A 24120-nucleotide genomic window follows, 5' to 3' on the forward strand; every position below is an offset into this window, starting at 1 on the left:
TAAATATACCAAATATTATGATATAAAAATATACCAAGAGATGCTGATTTGGAAGAGCACAATGTATAAACTGAAATCTATATCGGAAAACAAAGAAGGCTCAATTCTCAAAGAGGAACAAAGAAAAATGATAATAATTACTGAAATGGAGAAGAGAGACATAAGACCTAGCAAAAAAGAAGAAATTCTACAGTAAACATCACAGTCTATTAGAAGAGAAACACAGATAATGGGTACTATGAAAGATGAAGAGAGAAGGGATCAGAGACGCAATTCAAAGACAAAAATTTACAAAAGCTAAGGAAAGGACTAACTACAGATGTCTTGAAAGATAACAGAAAATTCAGCCTTCTAACTACAAAACAACCTGATGCAAAAAAATATATCACTGGTAAATTATAAAAAATTAAGTATAAAGAAAAATACTTAATTTTGTGGTGGACATGTAACATTCAAAACACCTCAATCAAGTTTCTCAATGGAAACTTTATAGGACACGAGAGAGCAAAATGAAGTTTTCACATAACAAAGATTAAATTTTATTAGCCCTCTCCTGCAAAACTGCTGTTTTATTATGATAGGCATTAGAATACTTTCACAAACAAAAGCAAATAGAGTTTGTCCCCACCAGACCATCCTTACAAGAAATGTTGAAATGAGACACTCTGTATATATTAAAATTCACACACAGAGGCTGAAGCGATAGTAGAGCAGGTAGGGCGTTTGCCTTCACGTGGCTGACCCGCGTTCGATTTCAAGTATCCCATTTCGTCCCCTGAGCATTGCCAGGAGTAATTCCTGAGTGCATGAGAAAAAAGTAACCCCTGTGCATCGCCAGGTATGACCAAAAAAGCCAAAGAAAGAAAGAAAGAAAGAAAGAAAGAAAGAAAGAAAGAAAGAAAGAAAGAAAGAAAGAAAGAAAATTCACCACAGCCTTGAGAACTCAGTGCTGCTCTTGGGAGCAAGGCAGACTGAGATACTGAGGACTAGGATCTCTCCCCGCCCTGCTGAAGCCCTCAAAGTTGTACCCACACTCCACAGCTGCCACCATGCCAATGTCCCAACTCCACTACTTCGATTACTTCGTGGCTAATCTCTGCACAGATACCAAACCAATGAAATGTCCAGGTATACTAGTATTCAGGCTGAGAACTCTGAGGTCTTCAAGGAGTGCAGACAAAGTCTCCCCCACTCCAAACCCCACTCCAATACTTCAAAAGCACCAGCAACCTCACCTACATCCTACAGCCAGTGCCATGTACACTCATCAGCCCAGTTCCACAGATCCTACAGTTTTGGAACTCATGGCCATATATGCTGGAGCTATAGCACAGTGGGTAGGGCGTAAGCCTTGCACATGGCCAACCTGGGTTCGATTCCTCTGCCCTCTGAGAGAGCCCGGCAAGCTACCAAGAGTATCCTGCACAGCAGAGCCTGGCAAGCTCCCAATGGTGTATTCGATATGCCAAAAACAGTAAAAACAAGTCTCACAATGGAGAAGTTACTTGTGCCCGCTCGAGCAAAGCGCTGAACAACGGGAGGACAGTGCTACAGTGCTACATGGCCAAATATGCAGCCTTGCCACACCTCCAAATTCCATAATACTGACATACCAGTAGGAGCACACCAAATTCAATGGAAAAGTACCATAGAAGCCAACTAAGCTCAATAAACAAAAACGGTAACGCAGCAGCTCAACTAGCAACATCAGTTCAGTCAAACCTTAGATAATGATTTAATGACCCCCATGGTGAGTTATAACAATTTTCAAAAATTTTCGTTTATAAAGTACTTTTTGATAATTCCATTTGTCATATATCTGTAACAAATGATATAAAATAAATTATTTTGTATTTACTAAGGAGAAAGGTTTTGGGGGTATTTGAGAAAATGGGGGCAATGGTAGAGGGAGGGTCACTCAAGTTGGGAGATTGATGTCAAAGACATTGAATACCCATAGCCACCATATTGTGTACAACTATGTAAATCACAGTGTTTAAATAAAATAAAAATAACATAAAGCCTTCATCAATGTAATAAACAGTAATACAGAATCAGAAACATAACAATGATGATATGACAAAATTTTAAAAAAGGAGCTGCAGAAATAGCACACGGGTTAAGGTGCTTGCTTTGCACATAGCTGACTCCAGTTTGGTCCCTGGCACCACGAGGAGTTACTCTGAGCACAATACCAGCAGTAAACCCTGATCAGCGCTTGGATGACCCAACTCTTCCCCAAAAAACTAAATAAAGAAAATAACTATATCATCAAATAATAATGCGACATTAAATATGCATCATTATCAGCACAACCACACTCCCCTCCCCCCCACACCCAAATAAATAAGCCTGTCAGATATACCAAGTGTGATGTTATCTTCATTGAAAGCATAAAACAAAAATATGGAGCACAGACATTTGGGAGGGAAAAAATTTAAAATGGAAGAACAACCAGGAAAAATTTATACAAAGGTAAATCATTTCGGTGAAGTCATTTCTCTGTGATATTAAATCAAGGAGACGTCCTGTCTCCCAGGAACATCTATATTGCTTTTCTCTTTCCCTTTAGTTATATATATTATGCAATTTTTCACATTCATCTGGGGAACAAAAAGTAACAAAATAGGAGACTAACACACAAGAATAGCCAAGATAAATACCAGGAGGTTTATTCCATGGCTTGGAGGCCAGCCGCACACTCTAGGGGTAAAGGCAGCTCAGATAGAGAAGGGAGCACCAAATAAAGGGTATTGGGAAGATCTGCCCAGGATGAGAGATGCATGCTGAAAGTAGACTATAGACCAAACATGATTGCCACTCAATTACTCTTTTGAAAACAAAAGCACCCAAAAGGAGAGAGAGAACAAAAGGGAGTGCCCTGCCACAGAGGCAAGGTGGGATAGGGGGATGGGGGGTGGGAGGGATACTGGGATTAGTGGTGGTGGAGAATGAGGAGGAGGAGGAGGAGAGGGAGGAAGAGGAGAAGAAGAAGAAGAAGAAGAAGAAGAAGAAGAAGAAGAAGAAGAAGAAGAAGAAGAAGAAGAAGAAGAAGAAGAAGAAGAAGAAGAAGAAGAAGAAGAAGAAGAAGAAAAGAGGAGGAGGACGAGGAGGATGAGGAGGAGGATGAGGAGGACGAGGAGGAGGAGAAGGAGGAGAAGGAGAAGGAGGAGGAGGAGGAGGAGGAGGAGGAGGAGGAGGAGGAGGAGGAGGAGGAGGAGAAGGAGGAGGAGGAGGAGGAGGAGGAGAAAAAGAGGAACACCTGTCATAGAGGCAGGCTGGGGAGGAAATTGGGGGTGATGTGCGGGAAACTGGGGACATTGGTGTGGTACTGGGAAATGTTCACTGGTGAAGGGATGGGTGTTTGAACACTGACTGAATCCTAATCATGAACAGCTTTGTAGGGTACATCTCACAGTGATTCAATAAGAATATGAAATAAAAAAGAGCAAGGCATTAATTGCACACAGACTGTGAAATATACAGTAACTAAAATGAAAAATTCACTCTATAATTCCACTATAAATGTGAACTAGCTAAAAAATGACTGATCTAACTAACATGAAAACGTCTTTAGTTGTATTTAGTTGTATTCAGTCTAAGGAACAAATAAAAATGATGAAGAAAAGTATACAGACCTTAAAGATTTATATGGTATCATCAAGTACATCAACATACACAAAATGAGAATCTCAAGAACAGAGAAGAAAGAGAAAAGGCAGGAAGACTATTTGAAAAAATAATGACCCCAAATATCTAAAATTTGATGGAAAACATTAAATATGTAAGAATTTCAAAGAATTGCATGTAAGATAAACCTTTAGACAAATCTGTCAAACTAGGAAAGGCGGAAGAGAAATCATGAAAACTGAAAAAGAAAACTGACTGATCATATTCAAAGCACAGTGGTAGGGCTTTTGCCTTGCACTCGGTCAGCCTGACCGAGCCAGGTTCAATTCTGCCGTCCCTCTCGAAGAGCCTGGCAAGCTCCCGAGAGTATCTCGTCCTCACAGCAAAGCCTGGCAAGTTACCCGTGACATATTCAATATGACAAACACAGTAACAACAAGTCTCACAATGGAGATTTTACTGGGCCCGCTTGAGCAAACTGATGAACAACGGGATGACAGTGCTACAGTGCTACAGTGCTCATTAACATGAGAACCTAACTTTTCATCAAAAACCACGAAGGCCAGAACACAGTGCAGTGACATATTTCAATTACTGCAAAACAGAGACTCAAACAAAAATTCTATATTCAATTAGTACTATTCAAATGTAAGAAAGAAAATAACACAATCTCAGTAAATAATAACTTAGATACGTCATCAATAGCAGAGATTTTTATAAGAAAAATCAAAGGAAATCCATGAAACTAAATAACATTAGACTGGAATGTGAAACAGAAAGAAATGAATCAAATCGACGAATGTGAGTAACTATACGTACTCATATAAGCACATTTCTTATAAGTATTTTCTTTGACTCATTTTTTTACTGGGCTGGAGCGATAGCACAGCAGTAGGGCATTTGCCTTGCGTGCAGCCAGCCCAGCCAAACCGGGTTCGATTCCTCCACCTCTCTTGGAGAGCCCGGCAAATTACCGAGAGTAACTCGCGCATGGCAAAGCCTGGCAAGCTACCCGTGACATATTCGATATGCCAAATACAGTAACAACAAGCCTCACGATGGAGACGTTACTGGGCCCGCTCAAGAAAATAGATGAACAAGGTAGGACAGTGACAGTGGCAGTGACATTTTTTACTTAGCAGAAAATTGTATAAGGAAATATCAAACTAGTGATGGGATGATATTGTTCAAAGGTCTATTTTGTATAATACTATAAAGGAAGTAGGAGTGATACTGGAGAAAAGTTTTTTATATACTATTGAAATGAAGTTGGTAATAATCTTTATTGGATTTTTTAAAATAAGATCTTACATTTCCCAGGGAAACGCACCTCAAAATTTATTCTATAAAAAAAATTATTCTGGAAAAAAAAAGAATAATGGTGTTTAAACAATACATTAAAAGACATCTATTGGGGGCAAAATAAGGAAGCAAGGTAGGAAAGATAAACACTGAAGACATACTGAAAACAAATAGCAAAAGACAATGTAAAGCGCTCCTTATTGTATTTCACTAGTCAGAAATCAAGACATCTAAATCAAAACAGATTTAAAGAAATGGGTAAGGATTTTAATTATCTGAAGTTTTTAAGTATCCAAAAAATTTTAAATCAGGCAAGAGAGACTGTAAAGGGGCTAAGGTCCTTGGTATTGCATGCAGGCGACTTGGGTCCAATCCCCAATCCTTGCATAAGGTCCCCTGAATAAAAAGCAGAAGGAAATCACTGGATGTGGTCCAAAACACAAAATAAAACAAAAGATCCAAATCCATAACATCATATATAGATACTCAGATTTCCATAACAAAATATAACTGAAAATTAAAGGATTCTGAAGCAATACATATACAAACAGCAACTAAAAGAAAACTGCAGTGGTATGCTAATTGCAAACAAAATAGACATTAATATCAAAACTGCTACAACACAAAAGGAACATTATATATTAGTAGCAAGACCATCCATCAAGTAGATATAAAAATTCTAAAATATATGCTTGCTTAACAGCGCCACAAAGCATATGAAGCAAAGCCTAGTAGAATCAAAAAGGAAAAAAAAGATGATTTAATAATAAACCTTTGAGAGCTCAATATTCTACTCTCACTAGCAGAAAAGGAAACCAGTTAAAAGATGATCACTTAAGAAATGAAATGACTTGAAGATTATGGTCCTAACAGATTCACTAACCATAACAGATTCACCGAACATGTTACCTGACAAGAGAAGATATACATACAGGACCGAGTAATAGTATAGCAGGTAGGGCATTTGCCTTGCACACAGCTTACCCAGTCCCATCCACAGTACTCCATAAGCTGCCCCAAGTCTCTAGGAGTGATGCCTTAGCACAGAGGCAGGAATAAGCCCTGAGCACCACTGGGTGTGACCCAAAAACAAAAACAAAGCAAAAAGCATATATACATACACTTGTCAAGTGCATATGTAACAAACATTCCCCATAGAAGACTATAATCTTAGGGACTAAGGTGAGCCTCAGTATACTTTATTTACTCTTTCAATATTCTTTCAATATACTGCACTAACTGAAACCATACAAAGTGTATTCTCTGGGAAAATTGAACAAAAGTAGAAATCAGTGTCAAGGTGAAATCTGGGAATTTTCTAAATATGTGAAAACTTAAAAAAGGGCTGGAGCGATAGCACAGCGAGTAGGGCATTTGCCTTGCACACAGCCAACCCAGCTGACCCGAGTTCTATTCCTTTGCCTCTCTCGGAGAGCCCAGCAAGCTACAGAGAGTATCTCGCCCACACGGCAAAGCCTGGAAAGCTCCCCGTGACATATTCAATATGCCAAACACAGTAACAACAAGTCTCACAGTGGAGACTTACTGGGCCCACTCTAGCAAATCAATGAACAATGAGAGGACAGTGCTACAGTGCTACAGTGAAAACTTTAGTATTCTAAAAAAAAAAAAACTGTCAAAAATGAAGACAGGGGACTTAAAACTTTTAATTGAGTACTAATTGACACAAAATAGGGGTTTAAGAGGTAACACAAAAATAAGGTACTTGTGCTACATGTGGACATCTCAATTCAAATCTCTTGCACCAATAGGAGAGATACTTGAGGCAGCAGTAAGTTCATATGGACTTACACACATATACATACATATACATACATATATACATATGTGTATATATATACACATACACATATATATCTATATATATGAAAAACAAAAATAAAATATAAACTCACCAAAATGTATGAGCTTCACCTATAAAATAGCAAACAGGGTTTAATTTAGAGCTATAAATTCCTGTGCTTTAAAAAAGTACTTTCAGCTCCGCCTCTTCCATTTCGTCCCCAAAGCTGTGTTGGTCTTCTTCCCTACTCGGGTCAGTTTATCAGTCAATATTCGAACCCAGGACTTGGCTTTCTCTGTGCAAGCACCACAGGTGTCCTCTCAGACCCTGGGGCAAAAGCAGCCCTGAGCCTCTGCCTCTTCCTCTTTGTCCCCAGCGCTGTGCCCATCTACTTCCCCACCCAGACTTTACCCCCCCACACACACACCAGGTTCCCGTGGGGGTGTGGCCTCTTCAGAAGTGGCTGTGGTTTTGGTAGAAGTTGGTGTGGCCTAATTTTAGGCTGTCGCAGGTAGTTTAGTCATACCAAGAAATCTAGTCCCTATACCTAAACACCAACATGAAGAAACAACGCAAAACCCCACCAAGTGGGGATGACGATGAAAAGAGTCCAGAAGCCTCCTTAGGTGCTACTCACCTAAGGGACGTCTCTGACAAAGAATTCAGATATGAAGTCATGAAGATGTTCAATGAACTCAATGAAACAGTCAGACAGATATCCAGTAAATTGAAAGAGGACATGAAAGAAACAATGGATCAGACAATCGAGAAAATCCAGGAAGAAATAAGAGTAGAAATTGGAAAGCTACTCACAGAAATGTCACGAATTAAAGATTCCGTAGATGAAATAAAAAACTCAGTCTGTGCCCTCAACAATAGAATGACCACAGCTGAAGACAAAATCAGTGAGCTGGAAGATCAGCTGCATCAAGCCAACAGGCAACAACAAACAGTGGCAAGGGACCTCAAAATAGCTCTAAAGCGAATCAGAGTCCTAGGAGATGATTCCAAGAGGAACAACTTTCAAATCCTTGAAGTACCAGAAGCTCAGGGAAACAATCCCAATGAAAAAGCCATGGTTAAACAAATCGTTGCTGTAAAATTCCAAGAGCTAGACAATGCAGGCATTCAGATTCAAGGAGCCTGAAGGGTGCCAGCTAAAAGAGACCCTAACAAAAACACTCCAAGACATATCACAGTTAGAATGATCAATGCTGCCAATAGAGACACAATACTGCAAGCAGCAAGGTCAAAGAAGGAAATCACATATAAAGGAGCACCCCTTAGAGTCACAGCAGACCTATCAGAGGAAACCCTCCAAGCCAAAAATGGCGGGATATAGTGAAAAAAAACTCACTAAAATGAATGCTTCACCAAGAATACTCTATCCGGCTAAACTCTCACTCAAACCTGAAGGAACGGTACACTATTTTCTAGATAAACAGCAGCTCAGAAACTTCATAGACTCAAAATCAAACCTAAAAGAAGGAATAAATGGGCTACTATAAGACAAGACAAATCCTACAAGCACAACAGACCCTTACAGAAAGATGACACAAAACCCCATAACAATAATCTCTCTCAACATCAATGGTCTAAATTCACCAATTAAGAGACACAGAGTGGAAAAATGGATTCAGAGACAGAAGCCAACATTCTGCTGCCTACAAGAAACTCATCTCAACAGACAGAGCAAACACGGACTCAAAGTTAAAGGATGGAAAACAATCCTGCAAGCAAACAGCTGCCTCAAAAAAGCTGGGGTGGCCATATTAGTATACGACAAGATTAATTTCAGGTTGAAAAGGATTAGAAGGGACAACGAAGGCTATTTTCTCTTCATCAAGGGATACGTACAGCAAGAAGAAATCACACTCTTCAATGAATATGCACCAAATGAGGGAACAGCTAAATATTTAAAACAACTGCTAACAGATTTTAAGGAGGACATTGCTAACAACACAATAGTAGCTGGAGACTTCAACATTGCCTTATCACCTCTGGATAGATGAACAAGAACAAAACTCAGCAAGAAAACATTGGTTTTAAAAGAAGAAATAGAAGAGAAAGGGCTTATAGACCTATACAGAGCTTTACACCCCCAAAAGAAAGAATACACTTTTTTTTCCAGTGCGCACAGAACTTGATCACTTGATATTCCATTACTCATTGATTTGCTCGAGCGGGTGCCAGTAATGTCTCCATTCATCCCTGTTGCGTGCTAGCATAGCCCAATGGCATCAGCTCAGTATAGGAAAAAAAAGAGCCTCAAACCAATCGTTCAGGGTCTTGATGAAGAAGTCTCACCATCTCGTAGGTGGGCGGCCATGCGATCTTTTGATGTCCTGTGGAATCCAGTCGGTAATGTCTCTAGTCCAGAGGTTGTCTCAAAATCTCCTTACATGTCCAACCCATCTGATTTTTGATGTCTTGGCAAACGAGACAGCGTTCCTGATTCTTGAGCGCTGACAGAGGTTGGAACTCCAGATTCTTTCTCTCATTTGAGTGAAGCATGATACTCCAAGCAAAGCTCTTTCGATTCCACTTTGAAAGACCCTAATAGCGTTCTCATCCTATTTTCGTAGGGCCCAGGTCTCTGAGGCATATGTTAATGCAGGAAGAACAGTGGAATCGAAGAGATGTGCTCAGAGCCAGAGGTTCTTTGTCCTCTTAGATATTTCTTCGACGATCTTGAAGGCATTCCAAGCCGCTCTCTTCCTCCTGTGCAACTCAGGTGCCAGGTCATATGTCATGTTGACTTCTCAACCTAGGTACACCTAACTGTTGCATTCAGAGATGGTCGTTCCGTTGAGAGTGAATGGAACGTCAGGAACAAGACTGTTTCTCATGAATATTGTCTTTGTGAAATTCAGCTGTAATCCGACCTTTCCACACCCACAGTAGAAGTCGGTCAGCATTTGTGCCACTCAGCTGATGTTTAGTGTTATTAGAACGATGTCATCAGCAAAGTGGAGGTGATGTAATTGACGACCATCTATCTTCACTCCCATTCCTTCCCATTCCAGTCGTTGCATGAAGTTCTCGAGGGTGGCACTGAAGAGTTTCGGTGAGATACCATCACCCTGCCGAATCCCTTTCTTGATGTCAGTGATCACCTCCCTGTAGAATGGTGAGATCCTGGTAGTGAATCCATAATACAGCTCACGGAGAATCCTGATGTATTGAGTTTGAATGTCCTGATTGGCTAGGGCTTCGATGACCACTTCCATCTCAACAGAATCAAAGGTCTTCTTTAAATCAATGAATGTTAGACAGAGCGGCATCTTGAACTCCCGAGAAACCTCAATGAGATTGGTTATCGTGTGGATATGGTCGATGGTGCTGAATCCTTTGCAGAACCAGGCTTGCTCATATGGTTGTCCTTCATCTAGTGTTCTGCCAATCCTATTCAAGATGACTCGAGTAAACAGCTTGTAGATGACAGACAACAGGCAGATTGGGCAATAGTTGTCAATGTCGTGGATGTCTCCCTTTTTGTATAGTAGTACAGTCCTGCTGGTTTTCCATTGGGACAGAACCTTGCATTCAGACAGGTAGCGTGTGAAGAGCGGAGCCAGTGTATTGATGAGTACTGACGGTAGGTTCTTCAGGTGTTCTGGTCTGACCCTGTCTGTGCCAGGTGCTCTTTGTTTCTTCACCAACATGATGGCGTGTCAGATTTCAGAAGGGAGAACGTTGGGAACAACATATCCATCCTGCAGAATTTAAAATATAGGCAAGTGGACATAGCTATTAAAGAGATCTGAGTAGAAGTCATGAATAATTTTCTCCATTGCCCTTCTGGAAAATGCGATAGATCTATCAGGACGTCAGAGGGCAATCATCTTAGTCTTGTAGTTGGTGAAGCACAGGCAGGTGTTACGAATGCTTTTCCCGGCTTCTGCCGCATCTACCAGCACTGTTGCTCTTCTCTCTTTGAGGTCTTCCTTTATCGCTTCTCTGCCCTGCTTTGCTAGCTCGGATGTTCACTTGCGGTTGCCTGAGGCATGCACTAAGCTACTTTGGCTAATAAGCTCAAGAGTTTTCGAAGACAGGCTTTTTTTTGTGGTTATCTCTCTCTTAGCATTCCTTGCACAATCATGGAGGTGCTGAACCAGTCGATCGTATTCTTCATCAATGCTGTCAATGAAGGCATCATCCCATGTTGCCACTACAGAGCCAAAGATCTCCCAGTTGGTGGTCGTTCTGGGAGTTCTCTTCTTAAACTTTGCATTCTTTTCCGCCCACTCTGTGAAGTAGAATTTCGCATGAAGGAGATGGTGGTCCTATCCCATTTGGAATTTTGGGATAACAGCAACGTCAGGACGTTTATCTATCTTATTCATTTAGCAGTTTATCTATCTTATTTTCTCGAAGAACCAGTTCTTGGTTTCACTGATCTTTCAGATTGTTTCTTTGGTTTCCATGTCGTTGATTTCAGCTCTAAGTTTTTTGATCTCTTTCCTTTTGCCCGATTTGGGCTCCTTCTGTTGATCCTTTTCTAAGATCTTGATATCACTGTGAAGAAGTGCATGGAACATTTTCCAGAGTAGACCATGTGCTAAGCCACAAAACATATCTCAATAAAATCAGGAAGATAGAAATGGTATCAACAATCTTTTCAGACCACGATGCACTGAGAATAGAAGTGAATCGCACACAGACACAGAGAACCAAATCAATCACCTGGAAATTAAACAACTCAATGCTGAACGAGTGGGTGAGGAAGGAAATCAAGGACAAAATCAAAAGATAACTGGAAACAAATAAGAATGAAGACACGAGCTACCAGAACGTATGGGATGCAGCTAAAGCTATATTATGGGAAAAATTTATAGCTCTGCAAGCATTTCTCAGGAAGGAATAAAAGACCTACATAAACAACTTGACTTCACAGCTCAAGATGTTAGAAAAGGATCAACAGAATGAGCCCAAATCGGGCAGAAGGAAAGAGATCAAAAAACTTAGAGCAGAAATCAATGACATGGAAACCAAAGAAACAATTCGAAAAATCAATGAAACCAAGAGCAGGTTCTTCAAGAAAATAAATAAGACAGATAAACCACTAGCAACACTCAAAAAGAAAGAGAGAGAGAACCCTAATAGACTGAATCATAAATAAGAATGGGGATATAACAACAGAAACCAAAGAAATTCAAAAGATCATCAGAGACTACTTTGAAAATCTGTATGCCATGAAACAAGAGAACCTAGAAGAAATGGATGAATTCCTGTATTCCTATAATCTCCCAAATCTGAATCAAGAAGAGAGTACCTGATTAGAGCTACTAACATCAAGGAAATTGAAACTGTAATCAAAAGTCTTCCCAAAAACAAAAGCTCAGATCCAGATGGATTCACTAGCAAGTTTTTCCAAACATTTAAAGAGAAACTATTGCCAGTTTTTCCCAAGCTTTTCCAGGAAATTGAAAAAACAGAAACTCTCCCAAACAGTTTCTATGAAGCCCATATCTCTCTATAACCAAAAGGAAACAAAGACACCAGAAGAGAAGAAAACTATAGGTCGATATCCCTGATGCACACAGATGCGAAGATTCTCAACAAAATACTAGCAAAAAAAAAATTCAACAACTCATCAAAAAGATCATACACCATGACAAAGTGGGATGCATCCTGGGGATGCAAGGATGGTTTAAAACAACAATGAGATATCATTTCACACCAGAGACTGGCCCACATCCAAGAGAACAAAAGCAACCAGTGTTGGCACGGATGTGGTGAGAGAGGGACTCTCCTTCATTGCTGGTGGGAATGCTGACTATTTCAGCCTTTTTGGAAAACAGTATGCACAAGTCTCCAAAAATTAGAAATTGAGCTCCCATTTGTCCCAGCAATACCTATCCTGGGAATATATCCCAGAAACACAAAAAAGTATAGTCGAACTGACGTCTGCACTTGTTTGTTCATTGCAGCACCCTTTACAATAGCTAGACTCTGGAAAAAACCTGAATACCCAAGAACAGATGACTGGTAAAAGAAACTTTGGTACATCTACGCATTGGAGTACTATGTAGCTGTTAGAAAAGATGAAGTCATAAAATTTATATACAAATGGTACTACTGGAAAGTATCATGCTAAGCGAAATGAGTCAGAAAAAGAAGGACAGACATAGAAAAATTGCATTCATCTGGGGAATATAAAGTAAAAAAATAGGAGACTACCACCCAAGAATAGCATAGATAAGTACCAGGAGATTAACTCCATAGCGTGGAGGCAAGCCACACACACTAGGGGAAAAGGCAGCTCAGACAGAGAAGGGATGACCAAATAAAGGATGTTTGGAGGATCCTCCTAGGATCGGAAATGCGTGCTGAAAGTAGACTTTAGATCAAACATGATTGCCACTCAATGCCTCTTTTGCAAACCACAGCACCCAATAGGAGAGAACAAAAGGGAGTGCCCTGCCACAGAGGCAGGGTGGGATGGGGGGGATGGGCTTTGGGAGGGATACTGGGATTAGTGGTGGTGGAGAATGGGTACTGGTGGAGGGATGGGTACTCGATCATTGTATATCTGAAACCCAAGCACAAAAATTTATAAGTCTACAAGTGTACCTGATGGTGTTTTCACTTATAAAATTTTTTTTAAAAAGTAGTTTCAAACAATAGTTATCCTTTCACCACAAGAAACAAGGTAAAAACGAACAAATTACAATTAAACTATATAGTAGAGAGAAAATAATAATAGGCCACATGCAAGGTAAATGCCCAACCCGCTGTGCTATCACTCCAGCCCACAGAAGAAAATGCTGAATAAAATATAGGGAACATTAATAAAAATTGAAAGTTGATATTTCAAGAAATTACCAAATTTGGTAATTCAAATTTTAAAATTTCAAATTATTCAATTTAAAAATTTGAAAATTTCAAATAATTTAAATTTCAAATTTCAAGATTTGAAAGTCAAATTTTAAAAACCCTGAGTACAAAAGAAAAGCTCGGTACACACTGTAAACATTTAATATAAATGAACACATCATATATCTGTATTTAAACAAGTTGGATAACCTACAAAAAAGGGACAAATTCCTACAAAAACTACTTACTCTAAGTCAAGAAGAAATGTAAACTGTGAATATACACAGAAAATAGCATTAAAGCAACAACCAAAATATTCTCAGATAGAATGATAAAAATTCTAATGACTTCACTGGTGAAATACAGTAAACATTTCCTAAATAATGTCAGGGACCAAATAATACAGCAGGTAAGGCACTTGCCTTGTATCTAGCTGACCTGTGTTTGATCCCCACTATACGGTACCTAGAGCCACACCAGGAGTGATTTCTGGTGTGGCTCTGTGGTTCTGTGGCTTCTTCCTCCGAAAGAAACCATAAGTGTAATTTCAAAACCAATATCATCAGTATAGATGTTTTGTTTCTTAAGGTATCTAATTGAAAAAATAAGAATTTAAAGAATTTAAAGAAATCATTTTAAATTACCTAGACAACCATATATATATATATATATATATATATATATATGTGTGTGTGTGTGTATATATATACATATATATATATATATATATATGGGCTAGAGCGATAGCACAGTGTATAAGGCATTGGCCTTGTGTGCAGCCAACATGGTCGACCCGGGTTCGATTCCTCCACCCCTCTCGGAGAGCCCGGCAAGCTACCAAAAGTATCTCGCCCGCACAGCAAAGTCTGGCAAGCTACCCGTGACGTTTTTGATATGCCAAACACTGTAACAATTAAGTTTCACAGTGGAGACATTACTGGGCACGCTCGAGAAAATCAATGAACAATGGGAAGGCAGTGACAGTGATATATAAATATATATATATATATTTGCGCTTTTGGGGTCACACTCAGCAATGCTCAGGGGTTACTCCTCGCTCTGCACTCAGGAATTACTCCTGGCAGTGCTCAGGGAACCATATGGGATGCTGGTAATCGAACCCAGGTTGGCCGCTTGCAAGGCAAACGCCCTACCCGCTATGCTATTGCTCCAGTCCCCAACCTAATATTTTAAATAAATTAATAAAATAAAAAATAAAGTGTTGGGTTCAGAGACAGAGTACAGCAGGTAGGGTGCCTCCCTTGCACATGGTCGACCTAGGTTTAATTCGTGGCACCTCCATATGGTCCCCTGAGCACTGCTATAAATAATTCCTTAGTGCAGAGCTAGGTGTAATCCCTAAACACCACCAGGTATGGCTCAAAAGAAAAAAAGAATGAAAAAAATAAATAAAATATAGAAGTCTCCAGCCCGCTTAGCCAAGTATCCCCAGCAGTGGCTCAGGGTCTCCTGAGCATTGCTTGGGAGAGCCCTCCTCTGAAAGAAACCGTAAGTGTAATTTTAAAACCATTATCATAGATATAAATGTTCTGTTTCTTAAGGTATCTAATAAAAAAATTAAGAATTTAAAGAAAATACGAGACATCTTTTTCTTTCTCATCTTTATGAGAAGGAAAAAAGAGAGCTTAAGAAGACAGAAAAGGAATACATACTTGATTTGGACATAATGACTAAGGAAAAATAGAAAGGGCTTTATCAACTACAAGAAAATGTAAAATCGACTACACTAGAGAAAAAGAAGATTATTCCCTGGTTCAACTAAAAAGACTATAAATCTGCTTCCCAAAGATTCCACTCTCCATCCAGATATTTGATCCTGACCAAACGCAACACCCTCATCCATGATGCATACATTGATCTCCTAAAACCTAGACTCATGCTCCATCAATACATTGGAGATTATTGAATAGGAGGAATGGAATGCTGTACAACATTTTACGATACACAGTGGACTGGAAATAAACTTCCAAATCACTTCAACAAATTCCTGAGAGTTTGAAAGGAAAAAAGGTCATACTGTGACTTTTGTTTCCAGTTAAATTCACTGATAATGTTTCGTTGCAGAACTGATAGAAAAATATATTTCTAAAGAAGAGTCTCTAGAGATTTAAAGATAACCAAATAGAGGGGCTGGAGGGATACTACAGTGGGTAGGGCATTTGCCTTGCATGAGGCTGACCCAGGTTCAATCCTCGGCATCCCAATATGGTCCCCCAAGCACCACCAGGAGTAATTCCTAAGTAAAGAGCCAGGATTAACCCCTGAGCATCACTGGGTGTGACTCAAAATGCAAATAATAAATACACAAACAAACAAATAAATTAATAAAGGTAACCAAATAGATTGGAAATAAAGCACTGGAGCACTGTCCTCCCATTGTTCATCAATTTGCTCGAGCGGGTCCCAGTAACGTCTCCATCCTGAGACTTGTTGTTACTGTGTTTGGCATATCGAATATGTCACAGGTAGCTTGCCAGGCTTTGCTGTGCGGGCGAGATACTCTTGGTAGCTTGCTGGGCTCTCCGAGAGGGGTGGAGGAATCGAACTTGGGTCGACCATGTTGGCTGCGTGCAAGGTAAATGCCCTACCCAATGTGCTATCTCTCCAGCCCATTGGAAATGAAAAACATAGTAAATAAAACATGATGGACCCTAAAATTTAAGAATATATATATATATAAATAAAATTGCATGAAAATTAACAAGTACATGACATGAAATATGAATAAATTTAATTACCCTTCTGAAAACAGGTAAGAAGAAAATCAAGGTCCTTTGGTTTATAATCCTTACTCTACAGTTGGGCTGGAGCAATAGCACAGTGGGTAGGTAGGGCATTTGCCTTGCATGCGACTGACCTGGGTTTGATTCCTCCATTCCTCTCGGAGAGCCCAGCAAGCTACCGAGAGTATCCTGCCCACACAGCAGAGCCAGGCAAGCTCCCCGTGGTGTATTCAATATGTCAAAAACAGTAACAAGTCTCACAGTGAAGACATTACTGGTGCCCGCTCGAGCAAATCAATGAACAATGGGACAACAGTGCTACAGTGCTACTCTACAGTTTAAAAAAAGGTTAAAAAGAAAATGGTAAATCAGCCAGAGTTAGACAATGGAAGACAAAGTGGCCATGCATCACACAATCAGCATTGAATTGCTTGAATGTTTGAGTCAGCATTCAAGCAAAAGGCATTTTGTATGACATGACATAGTACAGGAGTTAGGCACATGGTCCCTCACACATCACCAAATGCAGCCCTGTAGGTTCCAGAGCACACTGGGGCAGCGTGGGTAAACCCCTGGACTGCAGAGCTTGAGCAGCAATGCATCCTAGGGTGATGGCATGAAACCATGGTCTGGTTTGTTAAGAATCCCCAGGAACAGCTGATCTTCACAGGCTCAGGATGAGCCCCTCACACATGAGAATGAACCCAGGTTTTGTGACTGAAATCTCCAGGCTTACATGCAGTCAGAAATGGGCATCTACCCCACCATCACCACCACCACATCTCCCTGTGCTTCCTTGTCCCTCGCAGTCATGCCCACGAACTGCTTCTGGCCACCATATAAGCTCATTAATGGCCATGATCCAGAGACTCACAAATAAATCTCGGAAGACAGCAACATGCTGCAGAGATGCCTCCAGACCCCCAAATCAACCTCCAGTTAAAAGTTAACTCCAGTTCTAGCATCCTATTTAAAAGTTTAAAATTCTCATACTTTATGTCACTGATATATCAAGAGTAGCACATCACATTTGATGGGGTATAAAGTAGAAGGTAACAATATTAGCACACAGGCTCAACCTGTAACAAAATATTAGTGATCTCTTATACAGGGGCTTAGTGGCTCCAAAGTGAGATACAACAATTTTCATGCACTTTACTCTCAAGAGATCTTTTTGGATCATTTTTAGTGGATTAATCATAACAAGAAATACGGCATCACAGTATCACAGTCCTCCCGTTGTTCATCGATTTGCTCGAGCAGGCCCAGTAACGTCTCCATCATGAAACTTGTTGTTACTGTGTTTGGCATATCAAGTACGTCACGGGTAGCTTACCAGGCTCTGCCATGCGGGCAAGATACTCTTGGTAGCTTGCCGGGCTCTCCAAGAGGGGCGGAGGAATTGAACTCGAGTCAGCCATGTTGGCTGCGTGCAAGGCAAACGCCCTACCACTGTGCTATCGCTCCAGCCCAGCAGGAAATACAAAATAAATTATTTAGCATCTACCTTTGGGGGATGCTTGGTGGTAAAATTCAAAATGGTGGTGGTGAGAAAATTTGAAATAACGATAGTGGGAATGTGTAATGGTGGAGGGATTAGTGTTGAAATACTGAATGTAATATAAAGCAAAAATATTAAATGTAATAAATTATTGTGAACAAATTTATAAAAACAAAATTTAAATAAATAAAATAAAAGGGTGCACACAAATCTCCCTTGTAACTTAGTCTATACTAAAGTTCCTCCTCACTTAGGGAGCTTCTCCTTTTTTCCTCTACTTCCCAATAAACTTTTCTACTTTCCAAAAAAAAAATAAAAAGAGTCCCCAGGAAAGACTCCTGGATCTCCTGATCACTACTTGGGTAACACCCTGACTTCCCACAAAACATCATTAGACAAACTTGTCATGACACCCAAATATGCAAAGCAAAACTATTGGAACAAGAGCATTTTTAACAATCTGACATTGTAGTAACAACAAATGCAGAAACTGCAGTGACAAATGTAATGCAGTACACTCATGAACAGACTTAGGAGAGAGAAGAGGAAGAGACAAGATATAAATGTAGTAAAAGAAGAGACAAATTATGAATCACCATGATTTTAGTGCTTATATAGAAAATCATGCACAACCTTTGAAAAACCAGATTTGATCAGAGCAGTTCAATACAAGATCCAGGTGGCAGACAAAAATATGATTATATTCTTTAATATTGATAGTTAATTTTTAAAAAGTAAAGAAAAATGTATTTACAACAATGATGAATATTAAATAAACCTTGGTTACTGAAAAAAATGCAATCTTTGAAAAAGATAAGCAAATAAATATATGTGTATATATATTGTATATATATATATATTTAGAAAAAAAGAATGTGCAAAATGCCAAAATTCTATAAAAGATATTTAATAGAGAACTATGTAGTGCTAACATTTTCTGGGGGGGGGGGGGTCATACACCAGCGACACTCAGGGGTTACTCTTGGCTCTGCACTTAAAAATTTCTACCAGTGGTGCTTGGGGGACAATCAGGGATACTGGGGCTCAAACTTGGATTAGTCGCATGCAAGGCAAGTACCGTGCCAGTTGTACTATTGCTCTGGCTCCAAAAATCTTTTTTGGTTCTGGGGTTGTTGTTGTTGTTGTGTTTTTTTTCTTTTTTCTGGTTTTCTTTCTTTTTTGGGGGGGGGGGGGCAGGGGTAGGCATATCCAGTGGTCTTACTCCTCATTCTGCACTCAGGAATCTCTCCTAGCAGGCTCAGTGGAGAGATCATGGGGTACCAAGGACCAAACCGATGTCAGTGGCATGCAAGGCAAAAGCTGAACTAACACTCCAGTTCCAATAATGCTGTTTTATAAGTATAATAAAGTTGCTACCATTAAGATATAGAAGAAAATTAAAAATACTGACACATTGACAGAGTAACTAGCTTCCTCCGAAGCAAGCTATACAGATGTTACATTTTTTTAACTTATCTTTGGAAGTCTCACACCATCATATGCATAATATTCCATGATCACATCAATTCTATTTGGTGTGAGAGAGGACTACATAGGGCACAAATACTATAAGAAGTATTTGGAACTACTTTTAGGGATGTTTACCACAAAATGCTGCTAAGGAATTTCCCAGAAGTATTCTGAGAAACCATAATAAATAATTTAATCTTGGCACATATAGTAAAATACTATATGAGAGTTAAACTGAAATATCAACAAGCAATATAGGGAAACAAGTACTTACTTGGCTGAAAAACTATGGTAACTTTACACTCTTCCCCTGGAAGCAGAACTCCATTCAGTTTACTACACTTAAACACAGGATCCAAGAAAAGATTGCCAGTTTGACTACTACTAAAAGTCCACCGCACAGTTTTCTTTGATACATTATGCATGACAAGTTCCTGTTCACACACATACATACAAAAAAAAGGATATTTTAAAAAATCATGATACATGATAAAAAGCTTAGTTTGTATTATTCTAGTTACTCGATAGACATATATACAAAGTCAAGTGATTTAAAACAGTACTTAGGGGGCAGGGGAGCTAGTACAAAGATTAAGGGTCCACTGGATTGATGCTAAGACCACATGCCCTTTACCCCACACACCACCAAATGAAGCCCTGGAAGCCTACAAACACCATCAGGTGGCTTCTGTCTCCAAGCACCAAGGGACCAGAGCAGCACCACACTGAGTGACATCTGGGTTGTGATCAAATGGGAAATCAAATGGGCATGTAATATTTTCATGGTCGCCCGCTCGAGCAAATCGACGATCAACGGGAGGGCCTTTACCTTTACCTTACTATAAGACATAAACAGAAAATAGACTGAGGTAAAAAGTACAGTATCAAAAGAGGTGCACTATCTTAGTAAGGATAAAAAGTAATTAGAATATTTTTTAATGGTGAGAATGCAAAATGTTAGTCATTTTGAAGACAATTTGGTAGCTCCGTATAATGTTAAATGTACCTACCATTAAACTCAGCAATCCTACTCTCAAATACTAACTTAAGTATTACTTAAGTAACTTTAGTAACTGAACATTTATATTCACATTAAAACATATATGTGAATGCTTATAATAATTAAACACTGGGAGAAAAGATAAAATTGTCCTACACTAATGAATGGATAAATGGGGCACAGTCATACACCTCGAGCAGGCACCAGTAACATCTCCATTCATCCTAGCCCTGAGATTTTATCAAGTGCCACATTGGAGGCTCTTCCTGGGTCAGAGGTAATGAGACCCGTCATTGTTACCGGGTTTTGGCATATTGAATACGCCACAGGGAGCTTGCTAGACTCTGCTGTGCAGGCAGGATATTCTCGGTAGCCTGCCGGGTTCTCCGGGAGCGAGAACTAGACAATAAGAGGTCAATATGCTTCCGGGAGCTTGGTTTTATACTTTTACAGTCATACAATGGAATAAAATTCAGTAATAAATATAAGTATTAAACTATAAATGAATATTCAATGTCTTGTTATGTGAAAGATGTCAGACCCAAATGACCCTGTATTATATAATTAAATTACCTGTCATTTTGCAAATAGTAAAGTTGTGGTTGAAAATAAATATTGCCAACTGTTAATGGAAGGACGAGCTGCTTAACCTGTCTGTGAAAGGTTCGTGTAATGCAACTGTTCTGTATGACCTTGAATTGGTAAACTCTTCTACACCTTTTTCAAAACCATCAGGTGTGGAAGTGAATAAATAACAAAAGAAATTCCTCATTTTGAGAGAAAAGAATTAAAAATGGGCACAGATATAACTGAACATTGTGGTTCTCAATTAGGATCAGACATACTAGTCTGAACATTATCAATAGATATATGTGATTGACACATATGTGAATCCATGGTTAGTGTGCATAAAAATATTCCCTTACTGAACAGAACATGCGACAGTGTCATAACAGCTAGCACTAACAGGCACAGATAAGGGTTTATAAATCCCCATATCTCATGTAAAATACTGGTATCTCTTGAAGAAAATTTTGATTCTAGGACTGAACAAGTAAAATAAAATATGAGCCTGAACCATTTTGTAATACAGGAAGAAAGTCAATCAATAATTAAAAACCACAATGATGGAAGAATGTCAAAGGCCAATCTGAAAGAACTCTTAGCGGCCAAAGCTGGAACAATTTTAGCAACAAAATAATGTAATATTAAACTACAGTGGATGAAGAAAGTAAATATATGTGCATATATGCTGCTATATTAAAAGAATAAAATAACCGTTCTTATAGAAAAAATTAATTTAAAAACCTCCACCAACAGATGGGAACTGACCCCTTAACTGTAAGCTAAAACTGACAACTCACTCCCCAAAATTAGTACATGGAATTTTTAATGCTGTTTTATATACAGAACTGTTTTATTAAGTCTTATTTATTCTGTATTGTTTTATTTATTCTTGACCTTCTTATTATAGTGACGAAGGTGAGGAAAGAGGAATCGAACTGTGAAGGGGGTACAGGGCAATGGACTTTGGTGGAAGGGTCTTGATAACTGTTGATAGGTTTGTGTGGAAAAAGTTGTGAAAATATACCCCTAAAATATGCAAAATTACAACCCAATGTTTTCTTCCTAATAAATAAAAATAGAAATAAATTGTTATGGTAAAAAATATTAAATAAAATGATGAGCCTGTCTATGCTAACCTAGAACAGTGAAAAGACTTTTATATAAAAAAGCAAACAAACAAAAATAACAGAGAAATAGAAATTGTTAGAAAGTAATTAATTGAAAGTAATTGTTTAATAATATTGTGCAAATGGGAATTTCTCACTTTGAATCAACGTTCTATCATTTATAAGAGGTTAGTATCCAGAAAAGCAATGTGAAGAATACAGAAACTAATGTGATGTGAAACAATACACAAAGTAATATGAAACAATACACAAAGACAAATACACTTTGCCATGTTTGAGTAATCATGGGAACACCAGGCATTACTTGTGTGTAGACTCAACTTTCAAGAGGAAGATACTATTAAAACCAGATATCTTATTAACTTTACTCTTCCAGAATAAGAAGAGTATAGCATGAGTTATGCAACTGTAACTATACAAAATGATGTAATTTTCTTTCTAAAGAACAACTAATTTAAATAATTTAGCCTTTTCAAATGAGCCAATTGTACTCCCAAAGGCTCCAAGTACTTAAACATCTCTTTGGCTATAATATCTGTGTAGAGTATAACAAAAATGGTCTAATATTTATAAAAAGTATAATAAGGAAATAACATTCTTTAATACAAAAAGTGGACACCAAATCATGTAAGCTTTGAGAACGCCAATTTCTTTTCATTCTGAAAATGAGGAAATGGCATTATATCTCTAAAATTCTATCCAATTTCCATATTCTATTCTAAGAATTGAACTGAAAGTATCTACAGAAATTGTGTTTAGTTGTGCACAACTACATTTATTACTGTGATTTCTTTAAAATTTCATTAAAATAATGTGTACACAGCTTAAGCATATAGTCTTCAAATGCTTATAAAAATAAGTTGTCCCATTCAATTAATTCCTCATCAACAGTCCTGCATCCCAGATATAACCAAATTTATCCAATTCTGAATTGGATTTTCACTAATAGTTACAGACTCATCCTAAGTGTGAGACTCACTTAGTACTTACATAGCCATTATCAAATTACCACAAACTGAGGGTTAAAAGACACAAATTTGGGGCTGGAGTGACAGACTGAGGATAGGGCACCTGTCTTGCACACAGATGACACGGATTCAATCCCCAGGACCCCATATGCTCCCCCGAGCACTGCCAGGAGTGATTCCTGAGTGCAGAGCCAGGAGTAATCTCTGAACATTGCCAGATGTGGCGCCCAAACAAAGCAAACAAACAAAACCCCCTACAAATTTGGGGCCAGGTCTATATATAGTATAGCAGGTAGGGTGTTTGCTTTGCATGCAGCCTCCTGGGTTCAATCCCTGGCACAACATATGGTTCCCTGGGCTTCACCATGTGTGATCCTTGAGCACAGAGCCTGAAGAATGCCCTGAGCACCACCAGGTGTGGCAACCCAAATAAAACCAAAAACCTACAAATTTAGAATATTAGTCTTCCAAATGAGAATTCCCATATGGCTATCACTAGACTAAGATTAAGATGCCAGAAGGAGATATGATACCCAGTGGAGGCTCTGGGGAAGAATCTGCTTCCTTGACACTCACATTTGCAAGAGGTCAAACACATTCTTTGGCTGAAGACTCCTTCCACTGGCTTCACAAATCCGAAGTCTGCATCTCTCTGACTCTCTGTTAGCACACTTCCTCTAACCACAGTCAAGCCAGGGTTTTCTATTTTTAGCCGCTCATGTGATTAGATTGTGACCACCAATCAGTAATTGTACAGCAATCATTTCTTCATTCTTCACTTGTTTTGTTTTTGGACCACACCTGACAGTGCAGCTAGGTGTGCAGGGGTCACTCCTGGTGGTTCTCAGGGGACCATGTGATGCTGAGGATCAAAAAAGCCCCCAGCATATAAAGCATGTATGTCTCCCCACTGAGATATATCTCTGTGGCTCGGAGTCCATAATTATATTGGTATTTTATATCAGCAAAGTGTCAACTGCAACATAAGGCAATTCATTAGAAATTCTGTGAACTATGAACAAATCAGAGAGCTACTATTCTAACTGCTACATGATTTATCAGACTCAGATATTGTCCCTTGACTGTCTACTATAAAGATAAGGATTTGGCTTATTTGCTAAATCTCCATTCCCTTCTCCAAGTTGGGATAATTGTATTATTAAAAAATAGCACAGCGGGTAGGGCGTC

General features: G+C 39.0%; 1 protein-coding gene across 1 annotated transcript in view; it reads right to left on the reverse strand.

Annotated features, from left to right (window-relative positions):
* CFAP47 (cilia and flagella associated protein 47) overlaps positions 1 to 24120 on the reverse strand; it is a 606917-nt gene that overhangs the window by 456330 nt on the left and 126467 nt on the right. The window contains exon 24 of the mRNA XM_056131098.1: positions 19545 to 19704. Within this exon, the coding sequence (XP_055987073.1) occupies positions 19545 to 19704 (160 nt within the window). The remainder of the gene's footprint in view (positions 1 to 19544; positions 19705 to 24120) is intronic.

This window comes from Sorex fumeus, unplaced genomic scaffold, assembly GCF_029834395.1.
Source record: "Sorex fumeus unplaced genomic scaffold, SorFum_2.1 ptg000086l, whole genome shotgun sequence".
NCBI lineage: Eukaryota > Metazoa > Chordata > Mammalia > Eulipotyphla > Soricidae > Sorex > Sorex fumeus.